At 39.0% G+C, this 26,805-nt stretch overlaps 2 protein-coding genes across 2 annotated transcripts in view; both read right to left on the bottom strand.

Annotated features, from left to right (window-relative positions):
* Positions 1-3,653, bottom strand: part of LOC113167535 (V-set and transmembrane domain-containing protein 2-like protein) — a 34,359-nt gene extending 30,706 nt beyond the window's left edge. The window contains exon 1 of the mRNA XM_026368237.1: positions 3,355-3,653. Within this exon, the coding sequence (XP_026224022.1) occupies positions 3,355-3,472 (118 nt within the window). The 5' untranslated portion in view covers positions 3,473-3,653. The remainder of the gene's footprint in view (positions 1-3,354) is intronic.
* A 5,463-nt stretch (positions 3,654-9,116) lies between these two features.
* The window catches only part of ctnnbl1 (catenin, beta like 1), a 37,861-nt gene continuing 20,172 nt past the window's right edge, over positions 9,117-26,805 (bottom strand). The window contains exons 12-16 of the mRNA XM_026368606.1: positions 25,702-25,799; positions 24,168-24,248; positions 15,423-15,560; positions 14,335-14,407; positions 9,117-9,765 (exon numbers count right to left, since the gene is read on the bottom strand). Of these exons, the coding sequence (XP_026224391.1) occupies positions 9,677-9,765; positions 14,335-14,407; positions 15,423-15,560; positions 24,168-24,248; positions 25,702-25,799 (479 nt within the window). The 3' untranslated portion in view covers positions 9,117-9,676. The remainder of the gene's footprint in view (positions 9,766-14,334; positions 14,408-15,422; positions 15,561-24,167; positions 24,249-25,701; positions 25,800-26,805) is intronic.

The raw sequence follows: 26,805 nt of genomic DNA, 5'->3' as shown, positions 1-26,805 counted from the left end.
GTTAACAGTGTCCTCTATACTTGTAACAGTAATTAAAAACATAGCGCACCTGACTGAGTTTTTCACGACAGTTGTACAGTCTGCACTCAGTGCTGCGATGATGTATAGAACCCTACTGTCATGTCAATAAACCTCCATCAGCACTGATCTGTGATGGAGTGGGAGACGAGGAGCAGACGGGGACATTTGGAGTCTGATTCTGCAGAAGACACAAGTAAACCCCACAAGCTGCTGCTGAATGTTTGCCAGAGACACTGCATTGGCCACTGTTAAATTTTTAATAGCCTAACAGTAGTGTGATGTCACTGCCTCAGTGCTCCAGTTTGCTTTTAGTTGAAATCCTATATTTTCTGCATTAAATTTGTCATACAACAAACCCAACAGTAGAAAAGGAGCATTTAAGGAGGTAAAGATCTGGCGGCATAGGAGGCTTATCCACTGCAGGCTGTGATTGCATTTGTGCCAGACGTGGGTTTATATTCATATCCACCCAGTATATTCTCCTTAAATATTGTCATGGTGTAGAGGAGCTGGCATGCCTGAAGCCTTTAAAAGGTGGTGCAGCAGCCATAAAGGATTCTATCTTCACTGAACAGTAAATGATTCACCTGTTGAACTGGGACAAAATGGTTCAAATCCAATCTAATAATGGGTGTCAGAATGGGGCTGCTTCTCTGATGATGGAGGTCAAAGCAGGGTAAGATATGAGAGTGGTGCCGAGAACAGGCTACCAAGCACGAATAGCTCCTTTAGTCTAGTTTGTCATTTTACATTATAAAGAAACATATGTTTAAAATGAAATAGATCCAGAAGAAACAAACAGACAATCTGTTTTCCTCTGCAACGTTTTAGCATCTTATTGGCCCAACGGCTCATTTACCCTTCTCTGATTAATTAAGGCAATTGATTGGCTGAAATAATCACCTCGCTGGATAACCATGCACTAATTAGTGGTTAATTGAAAATTATCAGAGACTAAAACAATGTCTGGGCAGATGTTGGTTAGAACGGTATGAAGACATTTTCAAACAGCTTTCTTTAATTTCTTTTACTGTTGCTTCCTCACGATCCTCTGTTTCAGCTGGCGGGGTGCCTCTGGAGGAAAAGGAGAATAAATTGGGACCCATAGCTCAGAAAGCACAAATACAAGCTGAGATTTCAGTATATTCTTGGAAAAGAAAATGAAGGTTTCTCAAGTTCCCTCAGTCGACCTCTGGCATTCATTTGATATGATTCACGGTGCAGTAATCCATGCTGTGAATTCACCTCATAACTGTGGACAGTCTAAAAAAAGAGGGTAAATTTATCCTGCAAATATAAAGGTGTAAAAGAAAGTTCGGGGAGGGGGTTATCTTCATATTCCTGCCTGAACTCTCATCACTCCTGCTCTGCGAATCATTATACCTGCAACTCATCTGACAATCCTATTAGACTGTACCAAAGTATTATGCACAAACTTCTAATAATTATTACATCACCAGGCCACTTAGTATTTCAATTAGCAACTACAGGAGTTTTAAATGTCTTGTTGCCTTTAGGACAAAACAAGTGCATCAGCACACACTCATTTCCATAAAAACCGACACACACCCACTATTAGAGGATATTTCCTCCCACGAGCGCACTATTCAGTCTGACAAAAAGGTTCAGATCCTTTATGTTATGGATGCACCAACACAAAATAAGCTATTAATATTGGTACAAACAGAGAAATTATTTAACACGATATGAGTACAAAAAGACAAAAGACCTACAGTAAGGGATGGTGCATCAAGTCTAAATCCTGCGGAGAGTTTATGGTCAGCTAAATCAACAGAGACCACCAGAAGCGTCCCAGTGGGACTTCCTTGTACTGCTGGGCTGTTAGAATATCAAGCCAAAGCTTTCAAGTCACAGTCAGGGACCTGCTACAAAGCATTATTACCTTAAGAGCTCCACCGACACAATCTAAAGACAAGACCCCCTGAGAAAAAGACTGGAGTACCACATAAAATCTCTAGTGACATCTCTCAGAGACACGACCTAGGGGCACAGCCAGGATCCTGGACAAGAGACTGGAGAAACATCAGAACCAGACCTCTATCTATCTATAACCACGAGATGCATCAGAGCATCAAACAGGCGTCAGTCAGTGGCTGAGACCATCTCTGATCCATACGTGACAAACTGCTATGATGTGACGCAACTTCAACACACCTGAGTCACTTCAAGTTCAAACAGAGCACACTTTATTAATCAACGCCACTCTTCCTTCTGCTTAGCTCCACTATTTACCGTTTTACTTTTTACATTGCTGTTCACAAAATGGGTTTAAACTCTGTTCAAGTTTCCATTCATCACTTTTTTACTGTATTTTACTGTAAACTGTTTTGTTTTTTACATGCAAATTCTGCACAATGCAGCTTAGTTTGAGCTCCAAACTGAGTCATCAGGTTAACATAAGTTGTGCTGCATCGTATGATGAAGCACATTGACAGAAATCAGAGAAACTGGTTTTGTATCTACAGTGAGACTCGCTGCCTCAAGGCCACTGAGGCATTTAGACATGCTGGCCATCACGTCCGCTGAGTCTTTTGCCTCTCCTCCTCGATTTATTTTTCAGTCCACACAAACTTAGTGCTGTCAGCGCATCTGCCAAAGCTGGCAGTGTGGCACCTGTGGAGATTGGCAGGCTGAGCCAAAGTTGTCAGGACAAACTGGAGAGCCAGCACAGTGTTAGACGATATGACGTAATCAAGTGTAAACACTGGAGGCCATTTAGGGTAGATCCCGGGGAGAGACAGGGAAGGCTGCACTGATCTGGAGGGAAGGTTGCTCAGTATAGACGACAGAGGGATATTAAAAGAGAATATTAACTTCCTACTTCTACTGTGGATGGGTGAATCACAGCTGATCAAAAGAGAGGAGAATGAGAACAGGTGCAGAGCTGCAGCTCTGACAGAAAACAAAATCCTGTGTCAGTCATAACCAGTGGCTCCCTGCACATCACACAGCATCACAGTTAGTCAGAGGCACGATCCACTCATTAAACAGAATTCAACCTGCTGGAATTTGTCTAAACATAGATTTAAATATGAAAACAAGCCTCCAGACTTTGAGATGAACACTAACTGAGTGACACACTGATCTTTGCAGTGCACGAACCTGAACTGGTTTTCACCTGATGTCTGTGCATCCTCAACACAACCCAACCACAACTTGTCATGTTCATGTCTCAGCCTGTGTCCTGCTCTTTGTTTAATTCCTCCTCAGCCTGCGAGCAGATGGCATCACCTGTGCCGTCCTCCCCACCACCCTGGATGATGCCCACCCTCCCCTCATGACTGAACATTAATCAGGGGAGTCTGGACGTACCGTTCCCAGAGATGTGGTTCTCCACCTCGCCGTGTCCAGCCTGCCTTGCGCAGACACTAAGTTGCATGTAGAGTCCCATGTAATGTAAACTCCCCAGCAGCACCCGGAACGCTCCCATGTCTCTTCGGTTTTGTCTGCTCTCCTTTGCGCCCTCTTTCTTTTTCACATCGGGTGAAGTGCCCGCCGACAAAGATATTTTCTTGTCTTGGTTTTATTCTTAATTCCACTTGACTTGAGTGAAGGAACGTGTTGAGAGACCTGTGAGGAACAAAGAAACGCCAAAGTGGCCGCTGCCTCCGTGTGCGCCAGCGGACTGACTGACTGACTGAAGGAGGATCTGCTTCTCCTCTCCGTGCGCTCTATATGCGGCGGAGGGAGACTGCTCCCAAATGGGAAGTGCGGCGGCTTGCAGAGGGGAATATCAATTATGAGAGGAGTGATATTAAAAAACATTATTTATGACCACTAAAAGTTTCCAAAACCCCAGATTAGTTGTATGTTTTATTAATGTTTGCTAAATATAATGTTTCCCCTCAGCCAAGCAGAGAGAGGTCCTCAAACACCACTCTTAAATAGAGAAAAATAGAGATAGAAATAGTTCAATCTTACTTTCATCAGTCCACACAACATTTTATCAGTACTGTATCAATGTGCTCTTTGGCAAACATCAGGTGTGCAGATATGTTCTTTTTTAGCAGCAGCTTCCTTCTTGGTGTTCGGCCAGAGACAGTTCAATGTTTTACCTACTGTAAACTCATGAACACTGATGTTAGCCAGTTCCAATGATGCCTTCAAATAACTCTGGGTTGTTTCTTTACCTCATTGACGAGTGTTTGTTGTGCTCTTGTGGCCCACTTCTTGGTAACGGTTCTCCATTTGTAGATTGTTTACCTGTAGACTGGTGAGTTTCTAAAGTCCCTGACATCACTTTGTAACCCTTTCCATTATTCAAAGGGTTCACATACTTTTTCCACTTGCACTGCAAGGTTTTTAAGGTTGTTCTTAATAAAGACATAAAACATCAGAAAGTTATTATTTTAGACATATTACATTCGTTAATACTCTTGAGTTAGATGAAGATCAGAACACATTTAATGACAAATAATAATGTAAGTTCACATACTTTTTCTTGCCACTGTATCTGAAATCACACCCTATTTACTATACAGCGCTCTACATTTACTGTCCATCATTTCAAAGCCTGTCTGAATGCTGTATGTGTAAATCTAGCCATAGATATCCATAATAGTGCCCTCAAAAATTCACAATGGGTCTCTTTTCTATTTTCTGCTGCCAATCCCTCACTGTGATGGTCCTTGTGTGAAAATTCCCATTGTGCCTCTCAGCAGCTCACAGTGATGCAAAACAATGATGACTGGTAAGTGTCAAGAATTAATCTGAATTGTTCGGTGTCTATTATATGTTAAAAACTCCCAATTACTTCGATTGATCCCCACACAGTCCTGATACAGCAGATGTACAGCAGAAGAACAGTTAACTTTTCACATATCAGAGATGTTTGCTTCTTCACTCATAACTATTTACTGTTGTACAGAAATGCATTATTTCACGTCAAGTAATCGTGGGCTTACAGACCAGCAGTTTATTGAGTGGTTGTAGCCTCTGATGCCAAATAACCGTTCTTATCTTCAAACGACCAACCAGTCTGAAGTACAGCAACAAGCTCCTGCTCTCTGGGAAGTCTGGATTCAAATGGGGGCAAAATAAAAAAAGAGATCCTGTGAAGACTCTCCACATTCACAGAGCTTTTTACCTTAATAATCTCTGTATCTATGTTTTTCATCTGCAAGAATACTGTCAGGGAGAAATATTCTCTATCTGTCCTGTGTTGATGTCCATGGTGCTGAAAAGCAGCCACATATTTAACGGTAGAAGATAAAATTGGTGATGATAAGCTGCACTATGATATGGGCTATTAGACTTTATGTTACAGCTCTTTAATCTTTAGTAATCCATTTATTTCAAGGACACACCCATACTGCTTTCACAATCTATATAAGCATATGTATATACATATATATATATATATATATATATATATATATATATATATATATATATATATATATATATATATATATATATATATATATACATATATATATATATAGCAAAAGAAAGATGTGTTTTATAATATTTATTCGTTACAGTGAAGATCAAAACTTTACAAATTCACATTATGAGTCAGTTCTTCACAAAGGAGACAGTTTAAACAAGTTGTCACAGCATTTTGTTCGATTAGACTCATGAAATCAGTTGTTTAAAGGAACTTTCTTGGAGCTTCCTGTTTATTAACACCATTCACTCTTATTCATTTTCAGTCTTTTTTCATTCTACTTATTTGTGTATTATTGAATACTGGGATTAGTAGGCACACAACTTACCTGATCCCCTGTAATCTTCTGATAGAGGCATGTTTCACTTCACTGGATCCCTTGCTTTAGAAAGCGAACTCAGGTGCTGCCAGACCTTGGAGAATTTTTAAACATGGCTATGGACCTGTAACCCATATCTGAACGTCAACACACCGATTGGATTGCCTGACTCCAATTACCCTTCTTAATAAAAGCCATTATCCCAGAGGTCCATGTGCTTTTTCAGTCAAAAATACTGCTTTCCAAATAAAACACATGAAAAACGTACCTATAACTTCACATAGTAGTGAGCAGTACTGGGGGAAAACAATGCAAAGGTTATTGGGAACAATCTACTTGATATTTAGCTTCTATTGCGGCATGTCGTCCTTCACAAGAATCACTAGCTGGTGGACAGAGGTATCATGGGTCTTAATGATATCCCCAGAGGTATCATTAAGAGCCATTTACTGGGGCATGTGCCTTAGTAATATTTCTGCTGAAACAATCTGGGGAAATAAATGTGTTTTTGCAGAGCTCAATAACATGTAGGAGGTGACTGTGGCCAAACAGTACAGATGTACAGCAACTGATGTAGCTGCTGCTGCACCGTGCAGTTGGACACCAGCAGACATCTCAGTTTGAACCAAAGTGGTAGCCATTCTGTCCGATATTTAGATCCACACTTCTAGCTTGGCTAAAACAAGACCTGTATCGCATATCTCTACAGGTACCAACACCCACATAAAGATGCTTCTGCTGAGTTACATTTTCAGGTCTTGGTGCTCAGCGTGCACCAGCGCTTTATGTTGCATTGCCACCATTTACCACATTTTATCAACCCCTGTGAGTATTCAATGACAAAATACCTTCTCCTCTTAGTCCCCTACTAAAATAGAGGAGCCCAACAGCACAGTGGTGCACAGTGTTTGCATTCAGTCATTCGGAAAATACAATTATTCTCCCTCCCCTCGACTGTGAAATTGCTGTACAACCGCTGTTAAACACGCCACAGTCATAATCACCGATAAGAGATGCATGGGGCCGTGCCTCCTCTGTCAATACAATATGCAAACGACGCCCTGCCGTCCTACTCATTTTGCTACTGAGAGATATTAGAATTTGCACAGACACTTAGGAACGGCAGCAGATGTGACAGCTGTCAGTGAGCAGCCCCCCTGTTTCCACCCAACACTGCAGCTTCCTGCCAGGATCATGGTCAGGGATCCAGAGAGGGTGTGGTTCAAAACAAGGATAGATAAGATATAGAAATGTAATCAACAAGAAACTGATGTATTAGATACTGGTTTACAGGAGAAATGCAGCTAAGAGTGGACCATAAGAAAATAGAATTCAATAAAGCTTTTCAAGTTATTTACTTGACACAGTGAAACTTGACAGGACTTAAGTTTCTGCAAGATCTAAATATACAGTTTGGTGTAAAGCATTAGCTGATATGCATCATAAATATGAGGATGGATCAGAATTAATCACAGGCTTCATCAAACCTCTCTGTTACCCATCGCTACATCCATCATGACTTATTTCAAGATTCACACAAAGAAGCTCACGTTGTATTTTTGTCACATCTATGCATGACTTATTCAATTTAGAGCTTCAGGAGGACAATAAGATTCAACCAGGGTTGTGAAAACAAACGACGATTGCTAACAGGCAGCGAATTCAACAGGGCTAGATGATGGAACTGAATTTATCAAATTAATGAGCAAGTGAATGTGTCACTACTTTAAATCTACTCTCATTGGACTTCATGCAAGAAACACTTGTTTGGAACGATTTGCTCTTGCACTGAGCTTCTGAGTGATTTAAGAGATTTACTGACAATGAACTTATTCCAGACTTGTATGATTCATGTGGCCTGGATTAATCTAAATGAATTAGTGACATTTTAGATTTTATGATTCCACTTGTAATATTTCAATAGATGCTATGAAAATCTTCTCACTTCTTATGTGTGATTTTTAAGGCTTCTCATTAAAAGACAAAAACATTCAGTGTCAGCACACTCACAGGATTTTACAACTCTTAACGTTATCACACATCTTTAGCATCCATAGTCATTCCAAGCGCTATAAGTATTACTTCCAATTGTCACTACAAAACGTGTTCATTTCTGACACATGAAACTCCACGGTGTGAAGTTTTTCTTTCTTCTCTTTGGTAAAATGTTTGTGAACATCCACAAATGAAACAGATCATGTATCCCCTATAGGACAATTTTTAGGAGATCAATTATGCTAAAGATCCAACATGCTCCTCTTCGTGATCTATTACCATTCATCAGTCTGAAATATAGTGAAATATAAGTCGTTGAGAGAGTTTATAGAATGTAAATAACTTATAGGAAAAAGAAAATAAGGATTTTGGATAGAAGTATAGAAATGTTCTTCCAAGAGGTCTGTTGGGATTGATCGAGTTCCTTATTGATCTCAGAAACAGGAGCACATCAATTTCACTTAACATATCACACAGTTTTTCTTAGTAGCTGCAGTTTGGTCAGTTGTTATGGAACTGCAAGTGTTCTTCAAATAGATGTTGGCTTTAACATCAAAAAGTTCACAACCAAGACTGAACCAAAAAACAACAGGATTCTTCAAATAAAAGTTTGAATACTGTCAGAAGAGCTCTGACAACCCTGAAATCTAAACACATGTTCAAGCAATGGCAAGGTAGCAGTGATCAAATAAACAAACACATATTTAGAACATATTTTTCTCAATGTGCAATTTGTCTGTCACTACTGTGTGCAATGAAAATGACATTAAGATTCATATCAGACTAAAAATAGTGGGTAACTATTTAAGTGGGTCAGCTCTTCACTACCAGTCTCTGCAAAACATCCTCCTCCACTTCCTTTCTGCGCTGATCCTTCTTCTGTCTCACACACTTAATTGGGCAGTTTTTTTTCTTCCTGTTCCTAAGCATAAAGACAACAAAGATACAGATACAAGATACAGAACTATGGTACACAAGAGAGGGAGGAGAATAACACAAAGCTGTGTTTTTGTGTACAACTCTACCATAATACACCTCCACACAGTTGTGTGTGTGAACAGCGTCACAAAAAAATACAGCAGTGGGCTGAGAGCTCTAGGAGGCTGCTGAGATCCAGCAGTGGGTGGGTTCAGACAAATAAAGAAGGAGCAGGTCTCTCTTTCTTTGAGGATTCTCTCTCTGTGTACAGGAGGCTGCAGATATAGGTTTGTTGTCTCCATCTGTGCCCGTGTGCAACAGTAACCAAGTGCAGGCATAATGAGATTCATTCGCACAGACTGTAATGAACAAGCTGTGCCAATCTCACTCGCTAAACCGTGACGTTAATCAAACAAACCAAACATGCAACGTGGATTTTATTACCAAATGTTTTATTAGAAAATATTTTACACGCAAAATCCAAAACAAACAAACCAGGTAAAGTGGGAGAGTCGAGGGAGCGATATTAAGTTTGCCCATTTCTGCAAAGTCTGTCCGTAATTACCCCGCAGTGTTCAACACCACACAACAGAAAGTAAACTGCACTGAAGCTCTGTACACATCTCATGTTTACTGTGTGTGTTTCAGTCCAGCGACTTTTACAGGATGAATGAGATTTAATTAAAATGTGGAATGAATTATTAAGTAGTTACTCTGATAATTTGACTTTCTTTTCCTTTCATCCCAAACTGGATGTCAAGGATTCAGGCAAGATAAAGGTAAAAGTGAGATGGTAATCAGCAGTGGTACAAGTAAAAAAAGACTTCCTGTAGAGAACTAGGTTTCTACATAAAGTATTTCTATTCATGTAAATGTCCTCAGTGACTTAGCCCTGTCGAAGTTACGGGCACCATCACCCCCAGATCAGCACCACTGGCTTTCAATGTTCTTGTGTAAGGACATTAATTTGTGCTGGATGTTGAAAGGGTGTGTGTGTGAGACAGAAAGTGTGGTTAGAAGTTGTCTACAAGGTCCATGATTCTCTTCCGCTCTGATTCTTTGAACTCCTCAGTCTTCCCATCACCGATGCTCTCTGCATACTCTGCAAGAGACAGAGAAAAGTCAGCTGATTAGTTGATTTGACAGCACAGGCGTGGTCGTTTGACTTACATGAGGTTACACAGAACATCCGTGGAGCCAAAATCCACAAGATCGATCTCCCTGCCACCGCATGGAAGACAAATGAGAGCAGGAGGATAATCCATGGTTCAGGAATTTGCTTGACACTCAGTGGAACAACATAAATAGATTAACTAACCAAAAAAAGAGTACAACTTTATAAACAATATAGATTTTTATAAGCAAAAAACAAGCAAGAGAAAAAAACAAACCTTCCAGTCCTACTCTCATTCTGTATAGATACATCACAGGATGAGATAATTTTCATTACTCGAAGGAAAAATGGGGGAGAAATAAGAAAACTATTTGTTAAAATAGTAAATAATTAGAAAGAAATCACCAGATGCTGTAACATAACAGGTGATGTTAACACTTTTCAGTAAGTCATTGTACTGTAGGATAACTAGTATAAGATTTTTTGTTGTATTTTAAGAACAAAGGAGAGAGACAGTGCATTAAAGAACTGCCATTACATAATAGCCATGTTTAGACCCCCGATCCCTTTAAACAAAAGTCATATTACAAGACATTCATAATAATTTGTATAAAGAAACAAAAATGCTGTCATATCAGCACACCAGCTATACTGAAAGCCACATTGCAATGCCTGTGAACAGTAAATTGGTCCAGGTGTACTGTGCAGTGATCCTACTTCATTGTGAGCTTCAGAGTGTTTTCTTTATTTTGTGCGTCTGCCTCTCACGCAAGGCCTTCGAGACCATGCGATGGTCGATTTGTGAGTCTAATGTGCAGAAAGCGAAAGCAGCATCTGCCGCAGCCCCGGTGGAATCCAGGCATTCGCTCTTTCTCTCTGCCAAGCTCTGAGTCGGGGATTACACATTAAACCCAGGGATGTTGAGACAAAAAGATGAAGAAGACTGTTTCTCTGAGAGAGGCCAGAATAAAGGAGGGGGTTCCCTAACAAGATCCAGGGCTGTCACAGACATTTTTCTTTTTAATTTCAAGATTTGAACAAAAACTACAAAAAGAAAGACTTATCCTTTAAATTTACTCAAAAAAATAAAAAATACTAATAATGCTAAAGAATTAGTCTTAATTATTTGAGTAACTGCAACTGACTCTCAGACAAGTGAAGCAGGTCCCAGTCAGAGAATAAAAGGAGAATAAGCCAAAAATGCTGATAGATTTAATAAACTTATCAGAATTAGTGACTATTAAACTACTAAATAAAATAAACACTATCAATCAGATCTATTTGAGCAGAGAACAGTTTCTTGAGACAAGTATTCAGTTTGGGTCAGAAGACACAGTGTGACAGCAGTGCAGCCTGAAGCTGAAGGTCACTCCATCACTGGGTTTTCTGAAGTTTTAAAAAGGCAGAACCACTGCCTGCAAGTTTGGGGGTATAGGTTTGGACTGTAGCACAGAGACATGCAGCTTCCAAAGCAGCTTTGAATGATAGCACCAGGGAATTGAATGTGATCCTCAGAGGTGTGGGATGCTACTGAATTAAAATAAATAAATAAATAAACTGAATTTTAAGGCTGACTGAGAAGTGTAGAGAACGACTCAAAGAAAACACGAAAACCTGCAGCCTCTTCACTGTTCGCCTGTCATTGTCCTTGTGTGTGCGAGTGTATCTCCATGTCTATAAATGGCAGCGCAGTCAGCCACACAGGCAGAAAGGTCATAGATTCAGTGACTCTTCAACTCTCTGCAGAACCCTTTCTTTGGCATGCTGGTACTCTCTCCTGTCACCACGGCAACACAGCAGAGGACAATACAGTACTGAGCATCGCCATTACTCAGGTCAGTGGCTGGGACTGATCTGCCATGAGTACAAGGGGAATCATTTCTAGGAGCAGTCTCTGCAGCAGCAGCCATGGATACGGACCAGAGGTGCAAGGTCTGAAATAATGCCTGCTGCAAAAGACGTGTCTGAAATACAACCAACGAAAGGTCACCTTGAGAAAAATTACCAGCTAATTTGTATGGCTACATTTAGTCAGCCATCTGCTGTTGCTTTTAAGACATTTGCAAAGAAAATACCAACATTAACAAGTAGTTCCTTTGTAACCAGCCAATCAAAGAGCCACAATTGTGTACTGGCAACACATTACTTCATTACTAGAACTATATTCTGGTTCTGTATCAGTTAGACCCTATGCACATACTACATAGTCTCTGAAAAGGTATATGACTGCATTAGCGTAATCAAAAAAGAGGAAACAGTTGTCATATACAATCAGTCTGAACCCCAAGAACCTGCTGAAAAAGTTTCAGCAAAAATGCCAAACATCACAGACAGAGGAAGAACATCTCTTTTTCATTATGCCGAGTGTAATCACCTGTGACATACCGCACCTGAAGTTTCCTAAATGGAAAACCTCACTGCAGGTTTTCACAACATTAGTGAAATCAATGTTCTTACTTCCTGCAGAGCTGCTACTCATTCAGCGAGCTACAGCCATTAAGGTCAAGACATCAGAGCTGGCGACACACTTTGAATGTGCTTAACCTTTTTCTGCAGCTTCACACTGACTGGGTGGGACACTTGAAATGAGAGACGACTCCACAGTGCAGTCTAATGGAGAGGGTGAGGACACACATTACAACCCACACACGCTTTGAGACATATGTATGCACCAGCACCATGTCATTATAGATGCATAAACATGGACCTTAAACACATACACAATTTATGACACATAAATAAAAAACTTGCGCCAAGATAACGCAAGGACACACAACATATACAGACATGTGCATCATATGCAAACTAAATCACAAAGGAAAACGCTGACCTGGTGCACACCTACACATGAAAGCAATCAAGGACATGTGCTCACACATAAATATGTAGACCTGCTGAAGGTAAATATTATATGTATATACAGACAAAAGACTCATGTTAATTAGCAGAAACCCATCGTGGAAACTCCAAGGACAGGAAAGGCATACATTTATGCAAATATGCAGATGAAAACAAAAGCGACACTTTGGCACATTTAGAAACACATTCTCACACACACACACGCGTGCACGCACGCTGGAGAACTGCCATGCTTGCTGGCACTGCGGTGCGTAACGGATGGCTCTATCTACAGTGCTACATGAGAGCCAGAGGGTGTGTGAACGGAGCCTCGTCCTCGAGCTTTATACGACAATGATACAGGAAGGATGGATGTCACACCGAGGAGAAAATAACACACCTGCTAGGTCTTTGAAACCAAACAAATACAGCGGGGCAGGAAATCTTTGGGACGGTGAAAAGGAGAATGAATGACAGACACACTCTGCTCCTCTCACAATGACAATATGATCAAATTATAATGCATATTACCACAGCAGGATCCATTTCTGCATATTGTTTTACCATTCGTACATAAGTAATGTGAATGAAAATTAACACCTCTACTTATATATTATATTTCAGTTGGTGGATTTTAGCGTGTGTTTATTTATTGTTAACACCTTTTAAAATGTAACCAGCTGTGTAAGTGTAGAAATGGATCCATGGAAAGGAGATACGAATAAACAGAGTTCTGTATGAAACAATGGTTTGGACAAGGTTTTAAGAAACCACTCAATCTTAAAACTAGAGTTGTATTTTGACACCTCAGTTTCAAAGTTGGCTCACGCATGTGTATTTGTCCCAGAGAATAAAGACAAACGACATTATTCATTGTACTTTATTATATTCTAACACAACCACTTTGGCAGCTGAACCACATGGGCTTTCTATCAAACGACAACCACAGCCAAAACAACACCCCTTAAATGATTCCTTGGCAAAGTGGGATTCAGTCACAGGATTTTAAAAATGTGTCAAAATGCTTCTGTGGAACTAATATAATATTTTTAGGTATAGGAGAAGCTACTGCACTGTTCCCTTCCCCTAGCTAAAATACTTTTAAAATGTTATTTTGTCTATTTCACTCTGTGGTAAGGTCTGTTATGCATTCATAGTTTTACTCAGACTCTAACCCTTGCATTTGTTAAAAGGGTCAAACCATGCCTCGCGGGCAAAATTCATTCAAGAATTAAAATGAGAAAAAAAAAATTACAGTAAATTATTTTTGGTAACATGTTTTTACACTAACAGCATGTTATAAAGGTCTTTATTTGAGACAGGCTATTATGGCACGCCATTATTTCTAATTTGCCCCATTATATAAATATATTTTATCATACTGAAGCAAGAAAACAAGTTAATTTGCTCCCATTTTCCCTTATGTTGCATATTAAAAAAGCCTCCAGCAGTGTTCTGGGGAGCAACAATCCCTTGTTGTGAGGCATCTGCAAGACGTGAGTTTCAATAACAGCAGAATGCTGTAGAGAAACTAGTTCAAAGTGTAGAAGTGTTGAGTGAGTGAGAATGAGAAGAGTTTTTATTAGTATTATTACCAGAGTACATTATTAGAAGGAATTTAACAGTGACCCTTTTCCACCACTTTTTTCTTCATTATTAAAGATAAAACATTGTGGGTGTTTTTTATTTGAGAAATGTATTGATAAGAAAATAACTCACCTCTCATGATGTGGCGCACTATTTTGACTGAGCCTCCTCTAAGGTTGAGGATTTGATGGACTCTCTGCTGCAGCTACATTTAGAGGAAAAAAGGGGATCAGTAACATCCTGTAGTGACTAAAATTCAGTACATCAACTTAGACTGGTCAAATTATTTCATCATCCTATGTCACTAGGCCATTATAGTTGCAAACACACAATCCTTAAAGCTGTAAATATAACACAATTTATGACAAATAAATGTGTCACTTTCAAGAAGGTACAAACAACATGCACACTGACATGCAAACATGCAACAACAGACATCTACAGTATGTAATGTGGAAGCTAAATCTCCAATAAGAAAAGCTGATCATGTTAACACCTATTGATTTTCTCTCATGATAATACACATATCAAAGCCATCAAATGCATGTGCACACAAATAAATACTGTATGTATGCTGAAGGTAATGCATATGCATATACATTTGACATTACCACAACTACACTGATGAAGGAGAGACAGATAATGCTAACTGGAGCCTCTCCTTTCTGAAATACAAACTGTACAATGGGTGCTCATGTATGTTGAATGTTGAGCGGTGGCTAGTGAACACAATGAGGCCTTGTTATAAAATAAAAACAAAAATGTTTTGAACAATGATCATAAGATATACAGGGCTATGGTACTGTGATATGTTCCAGTCAGTATCAAACCACAGAAACTGACAGCACGGTTCAACGAAACACCGGCTCAGAGATGTCTGTCAAGAAAACTCTCACTCAGGAGGCTGAAGCTTGATGCTTTTTTCACAAATATGTCAAAAAATATTTTCGGAAATTGAAGTATCTATACAGAAAAGCCACAATATCATTCTAGTTAGATCTGTTAATCATAAAACTGAATGGATTTAATTTAAATCCAATGTCCAATGAAACCTAGGTTAGCAGTGAAGTGAATGAGCCACTTGGCTGCAGCGGCCATAAAAACCCATCTGATTTCTGTCTGTTTTATAGCTTGTCTGATCAGATGTCCTAACAATAATTAATGTCAGGGAGAACTCATTTGGCAAGCCAGAGACAGTGTGTGTGTGTGTGTGTGTGTACCTGTGAGTTTCCCGAGTTGCTGATCTCCACCATAATGTAGCAGATCAACTGAAGGACGAACAGTCCGGCATCCAGGCGGCGAAGGTAGAACTCATCCTCCATGCTGTCATCCAGAATCTCCCCACGACGAACCATCTCCTGCACACACACACATGCACAAAGTTACAACACACTCATAAAAAGAAAATATGCTTTCACACTTGATGAGGTGAATTAGTCGCAATTGTTAGCGGGCTTTTATTGTTCTCTGCACACTAAACAAACACAGAAACTCACAGACTAACTTTAATGTGTTGTTTAAAGTGTTTTTCAGCCTTTTCCACAAATCTATTTTCTCTATTGAGCAGACACACAAATCAATTGATTTCACAGCTAAGCTGCAACACAGGGAGGGCTCCGCTGCTGGTGCTTACACACTCACAAATACATACACACTCTTGCATAGTTATCCATCTTAACAACCCTGTCAATATGCCAATAATATAGTGCTGCCAATATGCACACAGTCCACATTAATCATCATTAGAGATTAAGAAGTAGACCTCAGGGGGGAAAGAGTCTGGAGTGTGAACCATTGAAGGGGGACAAACACAGACAGTGTGTCAAAGTGTTTGGCTGTCACACAGTTTGACCACCATGCATGTGCAGTAAAAATTTATTGCAATGGTTTTAAATAAATTCTAAAACCAAGGAAGAAAAACAGAGCATGTATTGGTGCTCTACATTAAAAATCACAGATTTCTATGTTTCTGCGCCAGTGATAGCCAGGGCCGGATGGTGGGAGGCAATTAGTTCTTGATGGCCAAAGGTCAAAGGTTGCATAAATCAAATTAGGGATCATTATTATATTATTATTATAATTGTCATTATTATTATTATTATCATCATTATTTTATCATTTAGCTGTATCTAAAGTATTTTTGAGTTGTCCATTGCTCAGATAATTTAAAAGCAATTCATCCACAGAATATTTCAGAAAGAATTGATCTCTCCCCAATATAATCCTCCTAGTCACTCTGGAATAGAGATAACCTAAGTACATTTAACAATACCATGTTTATTTTATTCTAGAAATGACACGCAGAAGTATAGGAGCCATGTTATAAAACAGTAAATCAAGAAAAAGGGCAACTTTTCAAAACACTGCTAATGAAAACAAATAGCTTTCAGCGTCAAGCTAAAGGGTAGCACACATGACATTTAGCTCCCAAAGATTTCATCTCAAAGAAAATTAAAACTTTCAAAAGGCCTTGTCCTTAAAGATCAATTAAACTGTATAATTATGGTTGTGAAGTTCAGCTCATTAACATGCTTCAATCAAAGGGCAGCTCCTGAGGCCTACAGTACAAGGCTATTATGGGAAAACCACTTGAGCTGCTGCTTGGTTGCATTGCTGCGACACAAAACACATCCATTTTTGTGACACTGCATTCTGAAAACAGGATATCGTCTTGCTTTAATGATTACATCCTGAGAGAAGGAAACAAAGCTAATACAACTGTAGAACAAAGCAGTGCAGTGTCAAACTGTAGCTTGTTAAAGATGCAAAACAACGCTGATAATTAAGACAAGAACCTTTAATAAAGCCATTGAATGTAGGGCATTTGTCTCTTCAGTGTCCTCTGGGTAAAACATTGGCCCAGAATTCTGTGTTATTACAAGGCGGAGAGTTATCGCATTGTAAAACAGTCCCAAAGCTCGGTCTTGTTGCTGTCAACTACTACCCATTAAAAGATAATGTTAAACAAAGCCATTTGAATGTAAGCTGTGTTTCCTTTCCTTCCTGTAGGAAAAAGGATTATCTCAGTTTCCAGGACAACTCTGCTCGTTATTTGGAGTCAATACAGTAGCTTGCGGCAAAGTTACAGAAATCTCACAATCCAACTTCACCAAAGATACAAAACACAGGATGTAGGCCTAAATTACTTAGAGATACACAATACATACTCAAAATGTAAACTCTGCAGAAGAGTGATAAACAACATACACATGCAGTACATCTTGTACTCCCTTGGTTTGCATTTTCTCTTATTGTTTCACACAGGAAGAGAATCTATTTCCTGTCATCCTCATTACCGCTTATGGCCATCACGACTAAAAAAAAAAAGAGCTGGAGGCATTTTCTGAGGCCTTCAACAATTTTGCATGGAAAACTCTACATTTTTCCATCGCAATCGTCAACTGCAGAGAAATGGGACCAAGCACTGAAACGATGTGACTACAACTTGGTCTATGATGTGAGTGCTAGCAGGGAAAGAGGAAAATCAGTATACGGTGTGGAAACAGTCAGCAGAAAATTATTCTGAGTAGCATGTAAAACATCAAGGCCAGGCACAAACGAATGTAAAGTAAATAATATAATTAGCTTAAAGGTAGAAATAGATAACTGGTGCTTGAATAATCAGAGACAAAGTGAGAAAAGAAAAACCTAAATGGTTTTGGGCATGTGCGGAGGAGGAATGTGGAGTATATGAAGAGAAGAATGCTGAGGATGGAACTGCCAGACTAAAGAAAAGGAAGGCCACAGACGAGGTTCATGGTATGTATTGTTGTATGGTTGTATGCATGTATGCATATAATGTAAACTTAATCAAACTACCGGTAATCATTGACGTACACAATGGGGCAAAGTAGAAATGTTAGGTGTGTCTTTCCAAAGCACTTGAAACCACTAGTCTAAAAGCTTACATTCCCTGTTTAATATGTCTCCTTCACACCATCTACAAGAATGGTGTGGAATCAAAATAAAATGTTTCTTGTATGTCAAGATTTGCAAGTGCTAAATTAGCATCATCATTTTTCCCCCTCATCTAACCCGGCAGTCAGAAGCTCTGTTTAGCTTATATACTGCACAATGAATCTGCCTTGGAGGGAGACACAGTTGTCAAAAAGACAAAGCATGAAACTCCTCCTCAATATTAGACTGGCAAAGACTAATATAGTTTTAAGTGGTTCATCGGCCAAAAAAAGGTATCTGTCTTGAGGTGAGTGTGGCTTGTCAAGACAAAAGAAGGCTATGTAAGTCATGGCAACAGCAGTGAACAATCAAAAGATTCAGAATCCAATTATGGTTATTATGGAGTTTAACGTGACAGAAAATTGTGTTCAGTCATGGTGTTCATTTAGTTATTATCCGAATGAGCAAGGGGGGCTGAAAGGGTGCAGGGTTCACAGCAAGGACTGATGGCCTCCTTGGTATGTTAGCTGGACAGGAATCAGAAGCAGTGCCTGATAGTTCACTCAGGTGCTAGAGCCAAAGGTCATCCTGAAAATATATATAATATATGTATATATATATATAATATGTGAAATATTTCTTCCCTGTAGAGGTGTGCAGTGAAAGGAAAACATAATTACTGGCATATGTTTAGTTATGCCAGTGGCTCCAATCTGTGCATGGCAATCTTGTTCAACCACTTCAGTTCAGACTAGCTGATCTTAACAACTGAAGACTCAAATGGGATCATCATCAGTTTTATCAAACACATCATATCCTTTGGTTTATGACCAATCAACTTCTTTTTAATCATCCTCTAAATATATTATTGCCTCTTTCCAAACACAAACTATGGTCTCCCTTAACTTTGACCCCTGCCCAGCTGGTTTTATGGTTACACAAAGACAGTGTTTTGTGGATAACTTAACAATATTAGTTATAATTAGTTGATTCATTATCTGAGAAATATGTTTTCAGTCTCTGTCTATGTATTAGATGACTATGTAACACAGTGACCCATGGGTCTGGAGCTTGAATTACACTGCTGCAAAGAAGCAAATTGCTCCTGTGGAGAGGCATGTTCTAGCCTTAAGGTGTTGGTATCAGTAAAAACTAGTTACAGGCACCAGTCAAAGCTGCAACAAGAATTCAAAATGCCTTGTTGTGCAACTGGGAGTCTTGTTTGCATTTATCTAACTACACTAATAGCTTGACTTGCCTGTTCTGATGATTCAACCTGTTTCATGTCCACCCAGGCTTTAAAAAGGCACCAAGTCATTAAACATTGTCTATGTTGCCCATTTACTCCTACTAACCCTTGACACCTGCAATAACTCCTCTCATTTGGCTATTGCAACAAGTGGACCAGTCAAGAAAAAAGAAAGAAAAACATTTTCGAATAGGGTCTTAGACAAGTCAATTGCAACACCCTTCTGGGAGCTGCACAGTAATGGAACAAAACACACATCATGAATCCAGCCAGACCTTTGAATCTGTATGGGCAGTGGAAGGTTCTGAACAATGACAAGTGTATTAAATATTCATTATTGTGAGCAGTGGAAGTGGACATTTGGGATATTAAAACCTGAGCTGACGTGGGCAGTGTGGCAGCATTCATTATGGACACAGACTTTTGTCCACTCGTAAGTTTTGACATTACAGCCAATATCTTTCATGTGGCAGCTCAGTCCCTCTGGCAAACACAGAACAGAAGAAGTGAAGAAAGAATATCGTGTTGAAAGGAGGGATTGGACAAGTCAATTACTGCAACCTCAGGGGAGCCTGGCAGCCTGGCAACAGTACAGACAAAGTAATAAGCAGTGGTTTTCGGTCTTGGTCCCTCTACTGTAACTCAGCCGCATTGAGGAGGATGTGTGATCTTTGGAGAACTTCATGTGCAGGGGAAGTGTTGTTGCATGTGTTAAAGGTCTTGTGTTTGTGCCTGTAGAGCACATGCATGAATTAAGTAATCCTTCATCTAGATGTGACTCTTAATGTATGTGTTTGTATTTTTTGGTGTACCTGAGATGATTAGTTTTCTGTTCTGTGTGATGCATGTGTGTGAGTCTTTTGCTGTCATTGCTGTGTTTTTCCCCACTAGGGCACTTAGATGCAGAATAAAAGTAATTTCTTTGTCAGCAGTTTTAAAAAATCCACTGTGTAGCATGTAATTCTCTTTATGGGGCCAAAACATCAGAAAAAGACAGCATGCTGACTTTATGTTGTGATTTAGGCACATTTCAGTTACGTAGTTCACAAATTGGGTGTTAGTGTTGGTAGTGTTACCCAGAGGGAGAAGTTACTTGTTACTATAAAACACTGCAATATGGGCAGTGCTGGATGAAAGACCCAGGTGTGCTGAAATGTTCACTACAACAATCACAAATTAGTGTACAAAGTCAATTTTAAAAGTTTCTGATCCGGGTTGCTCCTTAAGACTACTGTTCATGCAAACATGGACAATGACTCGGACTGTTATAAAGTTATAATAGAGTCAAACAAAAGGTAACTGTAGAATTGTGCATGAACCAGGAGATAGACAAGGAGAAAGGAGGGTGAGCATTTACTTTTAGAAGACATGTAAGAAAGCTAAATATATAACATCCAGGTGCAAAGCCAATTCCAACTTAACAGAGACTTTTATTGAAAATGTCTAATGTCAGCAATATTATACTAGCCCTTTTCTGCTGTACACTTACTATAGCCCAGTATAGGAAACACACACTCTCTCACACACACTCACAAAACAGAGCTTGCAACTGGGTTCTTAGGTGCTAGGAAATGTGCAGTCAAGCATTTTACAGTATTGAGGTCGGCCTTAGCCATGTTTTGCTGAGCTTCATCAATCTCCAAGAGTTGTTACCAACAGGCTGAGAGCAGAAGGAAAGTTTGGAAGGAAAAGAAGCAGAGAAAGAGAAGTGACAGCAGCAGCATTAGATTAGAAAAAATGAGAGAAACAATAGGGAAAAGGGGAGGGAACGAGAGAGCGTAAGGATGGGAGGAGTAAAGGGAAAACAAAGAGATACACAAAGAACACGCACAGGATGATAATATGTAATTGAGTGGAGTACGAACAAGAAAAGGACACAGAGAAGATATTAAAATTAAGAAATCTAAAAAGACAGATAACGAGTGGAACAAGAGAAGAAGGCATGGAGGAACAGAGCTGAAAATGAGAAATATAGCAAGAGGGGAAAGCAGCTTTAAGGGAAAGAAGGAGAGAATCAGAAGGATACAAGGAGAGGAGAGAACAGAGATATGAAGGTGGGAGGAAAATAAGCAGCTTATTAAAAAGGGACTGAGCTGGAGATGCAGAGAAAAAGCAGCAGCAGCTTTTTTCTTTGCTGTCCTCCTGAGAAATCTGTGGATAATATGTTGCAGAGGAAAAACATTTTGCTTACCACCCTTTAAAAAACAGGCTTAACTAGGGGAAACCAAAAGACACGGTGGAGAGAGATAAAACACCGCTGCTGACGGCAGCCGATTCAGCTAAGAAGCTGAACAGAGCTGGGCTGGAATCTTTATCACCTTATTTTACATAATATGTGACATTTGGCGGAAGCTTTGATTCAGAGTCTTAAAATATCATCTGGGTGTTTTCAGTATTATAGGTCTACCAACAGGAATGAAGTCTTTGCCCAATCACTTTAGTTAAACGGGGAATAAACCCTCAACAATGCTGCATGGTAAATCTACATATCAGCAGCATATTTATAATTTTAGACCCAACACAAAAAATTGAAAAGAAATCACTACACTCCCAAATATTGAAAATTTACTAGGTGAAAAGATTTTTTTAAATCCGAGTCCTGATCCCAGAACAGTCAGTTACAGAAAGTTAAGACCCGAGTTTTTTTTAAACGCGCTGTTAAATGTATAATGAAAAGAATATACATAGCTACCAATGGGCATTTTATCATTTCTTTGCCTCTCACCTAGCTAACAGGATGGCTCAGAACTGGGGAACGCTAAGATAGTGGAACATGTAGACCAGGTTTCTTATCACCAGGTTATCACAAAGTCATACTTGCCAAGAAAGACACTCAAGCGACAGAAGAAAAAGGAGAGAGAATAGGAGTGAAAAAAGGAGGAAGAGAAAATGTCAAACTGTCTGGCCTTTTCTTGACAATCCCACCACGATGTCTGTCTGAGAAATTAATCTTCTGTCATCTTTAGATAGGAATCTCACACTTATCTGTCTCCCCTCACACACCTCCCTCTACCCAATCATACGTTCTTTCAGTCATACTCCCTGTCTCTTCCTTTTTCAGTTTATCCTTTTGAACAAATTCCCTTTTCTTATCCATTCATTCTTCTTTCCATTGTAATATTTACAGTATCTCTGTTCTTTCTTTCCTTGTGAAGTCAAGATGCTCTTTCTCTCTCTGCTGAACCAATTATCCCCTGTCTGCGCATGTATCTACTATCTGTATCCCTCTATCGGTAAGTCTAGCCCACAGCTCAACAAACGGACATACGCACAAGGGCCCACACATACAGTTATCAAACTTTCCATTCCCCTGTAAACTGTCATATTGTTATCAGTAGGATTGTGATGTTTTTTGGTCTCTTCCCTCATGGACTTGGAAGTGACAATGTGTGGAACTGCACATCTTACCTGTCAAAAAGAGATGACATTTTGATCATACGACCCAACCCTTTAGTAACAGGGAGTGTGGTTGCAATCTGAACATCTATAATGCAATCTGAATTTTTGTTATCTAGTTGGTGATAAAGAAAACCACAAATGTGTGATGGGATTGCTCTGCAGTCCACATTTCTTCTGTCTCTGGACAATTATATTGGAAGGTTATCATTCCTGCTGTATTTGTTCCTCTGCAGGTTGATTTGAAAAATCGGTTAATAGAAAGATTAGAGCCAAGGTAGGCTTTCTCCTGACAATACAAAATATTTGCCACATTTTTCCAGTGGCATTTTCTGTTTAAAACCATTAATACTAAAGTTACATAAAATAAACAATGTTGCCTGTTATACTTTAATAATAATTTAGACAGTTCAGTTCAGTTTACAGTTGTATACAAGTGTAACTCTCATAACCGAGAAGCCAGCAATGAATATTTCATATTTTTTGACTGATTACTGGTCAAAATAATCCACTGATCTGGCACACTGCATCGACAAATCAAGTCTAGGTACACATTATATAGATTATTTTCTAATACAAAATCGGTCTGTTTATGTCGTAATCAGCACAGCAACACATGCCTTTTTAAAAATTGCTGTAAAATTGTTGTTAGCATTAGTAAAAACAATAGCTTTTAGGCTCTTGGAAATCTAAATAATATGAATTACATATCACCCATGGACACTGTCACACATGGAGTAACATAATCTTTAGTTATTCACTATGTAGTGATCTCAGCAGAATGCAAGATTAACAAACATAATCTTTAGACGCTTTATATTTTTTAGGTCTCATGGAACTCCCAAGCCAAAACCCACATTATTATTATTATTATTATTATTATTATTATTATTATTAGTATTAGTATTATGACGTTTATTAACATTGAAAGCTGTTGTAATATTGTTTGACACTAATTTATGGATTAAATCAGCCCATCGGAATTTAAGCTTAATGTTGGAACTTGTTTTGGAAGAAACTCATTGTTATTGCTGATGAATGGTAGTCATTAAGTTAACTCAGCTTGTCATCATTAATAGAAACATCATTAAAGCAACGCCAGTTTTTGCACGTCTACTCTGAGCTATGGTGGCATTTAGAGGTCAGATTCCAATCAGGTTTGGGATTTCTCACTTTTCAGTCAGAACACAGTCTCAAACTCTTAGTTACGTCGACTTCATGCATCCAGACCAAAACAACAACAACAACAACATACTAATTCAAACAATGTCTTAGTCAGACACAAAAACGTCAGTGTGTCATGTGCATCCATCAATCAAACAAGCTGCTTAATATGAAGCCTGTGTATAAAGAGACAGTGCAGAGAGGAGGATGAAGGGGACAAATTGAGAGGCTGAGAGGGTAGGAAAGGAGAGACACTTACGTGTTTCTCTCCTTCGATCCTCTTGTCAGCCTGTTGTACAGCCTCCAGGTACTTAAAATACAGCTCCATCAGTCGATCAACCTGGAGAGAAAATAAAACAAAGGCAGACAGAGAGAAACTGAGAGACGCAGCATATAAGACAGCAACATAAACAATTTGAGGGAGAGAGCACACAGAGGAGACAAAATCTAATTTGATGAATACACCTAAAATAATTATCAAAATAAGATGATAATAGTAATTTAATACAAAATGTGCATTGTCTACTCGCTACATGTTGGTATGTTTGTGGAACATTTCAGCCTTGTTCAAATTATCCTAATTTACTCCACAATAATCAACCAGTCTTTATCTTTTTGCTGCAGACCTATTAGATTACAAGGAGGGTTTATGAAGTGGAAAATAAAGACATAAAAAGATCTATTTTAAGAGTGTAATTTACAACATTAATAAACATTTGCATAAAAACACTTAAGTTCAGGAAGTGGATGATAGAAATGAGACTCCAGGGTGGCTTAACAGTGAAAAAAACAGTCAGTTTCTACATCACAAATCTTGTCTCCCATTAAAATTGCCTTGAGCAACATACTGAATATGAAATATTTTTGCATATGTTAGGGGAATTGAGCGACTAGTGGAGAAAAAAAGTTGCAGCTGAGGTGTCAGGTTTGATATTTTAATCACTTTCTCAAGTTTAGTAACAGAGAAGAACTTGGTATAAACAGGATAGTGCACTCATTCCTCCCTGACTCAGTGACCTGAATGTGAACCTGAATGTATTTTTTGTAATTTGCCTTCTAAACTCGTACCTCCAGATTTAGTTAAAAATTAGGTTGACAAACATAGTCTATCACTGTCAGGTTTCGAAGTAATCACATTCAGAGTGTAATTACCTAAACTCCTAACATATTCTAGTCATCTCTTTTCTGATGTGAAATACTCGATAGTGTCTTTAGAAGGCTGCTTAAATAAGTTAATAAAGAGTATGATGAATACACAACAACTACAACTGCTAAAGTGGAAATTAATAGTATTATGTGATGATTCCACTTCATCATTGCCATCAAAGCATCAACTGCAGTGCCTAATAAACCTATGCATAGCCCATAAACAAACAGAACTATTAGTATTTAAATCCACGTAGTAACTAAGACTCTTAAAACGTTATTTTGTGAAGCCAAAGAAAAAGGAAGCCAGTCACTGAATAAATAATTGAACAGTAAAATGCAAATTACACAGTATTAGATCTTAATTTTGCCTTCAAGTCCCTGAAAGACCAGGGCTACTTCGCCTACATCTCGTGTGAGATAACCAAAAGAATGTGTACATGTAAGACCTCATTGTCCATAGTAAGGACATGAGAGAAAAGAAAAAACATGTTTGCTAGGCCACTGCAGATGTAGCCATGCATACAGGTTATACTCAGCTACTTCAGTTTACGATTTTCGATGAAGCAATCTGCCGGCAAACAAGAACAGAAGAAGGAAAAACAACTCAGAAAGGAGAAGAGAGTAAGAAGGAGGCGAACACTGACCTTCTCACAGTCGTTCTCTGTGAACTTGTTGAGGAGTCTGGTTCTTTGTTGGGACTTAAGATTTCTCAGCATGGAAGCGATGATGGAGCAGACGTGTTCTGAGGATAAGGAAAGTAAAGTGTTTATATTATCAACACAACATCTGAAATGAGACCTTTAAATTAAACCTTAGAATAACTTATACGTCTGCATCTCTCCTCCATCGCTTTTTTAGGTCTAAAGCTATGACTTTATTTTGTTTTTGTAGTAAACTTGATTCACAACTCAAAAGGTGCATGAGCCTAACTAAAATATGAGCTACTGTTATATTATTAAAGAAACTGTCTCAAACTGAAAACACAGATCACTGCAAAGCTCATTCCCACCCACATCCACAATCCTCAGAAAGAACAAATCGATTAGCACTTGATAATTTGCAATTACAGCACGCAGCCAGCTAAGCATGGATACTTTTACAGAGTACAGAGGAAAAGAGGAGGAGAAAATGGTAATGAAATTTAGAAATCTATTTTCTTTTTAGGGCATGCTGGAACATGTGTAATGGTTACATTTCTCACAGTGATAGAAATTTGTCTGTGGCAGCTCTGGGGCCATTTAGCAAGGGGCAGGTCTAAAAACATGTTAATTGACTAAATTAGCAAGAAAACTAGTAAGTCCCTTTGAGTGCCCTTGTTAGCCGAAATCACGCCGTGTAAGACATTCAAAGACCTTCTTACTCTCAGGCTGACAATCAGAGTATAATATTTGTCTGCGATATTGAATAAACAATACAATGTGCACACAAAAGGGACATAATATGACATTGTAAAATCTATGGATATACAGAGAAGGGGAAAAATGTAATTGGACTTTAACAACAAGAGGTCAATATTCGCTCTCAATGAGGCTTTGCAGTTGCCAAGCAACAAGAGTACAGAAATCAATCCCATTTCTGCTTTTTAAAAGGGGTCATGCTCGCTGTCAACTTCCTTTGTGCTGTCCCCTATGACCTGCAGCCTCTTCAACAACAAGACTTGAAGAATGCTAAAGGCTGTAAAACCTGCCCAAGTCAACAAAATACAGATACACGGTACATTACAAATATGACTGGCAGCACGAGAAATG

This window comes from Anabas testudineus, chromosome 7, assembly GCF_900324465.2.
Source record: "Anabas testudineus chromosome 7, fAnaTes1.2, whole genome shotgun sequence".
NCBI lineage: Eukaryota > Metazoa > Chordata > Actinopteri > Anabantiformes > Anabantidae > Anabas > Anabas testudineus.
This window is presented reverse-complemented; position numbering and strand designations above follow the sequence as displayed.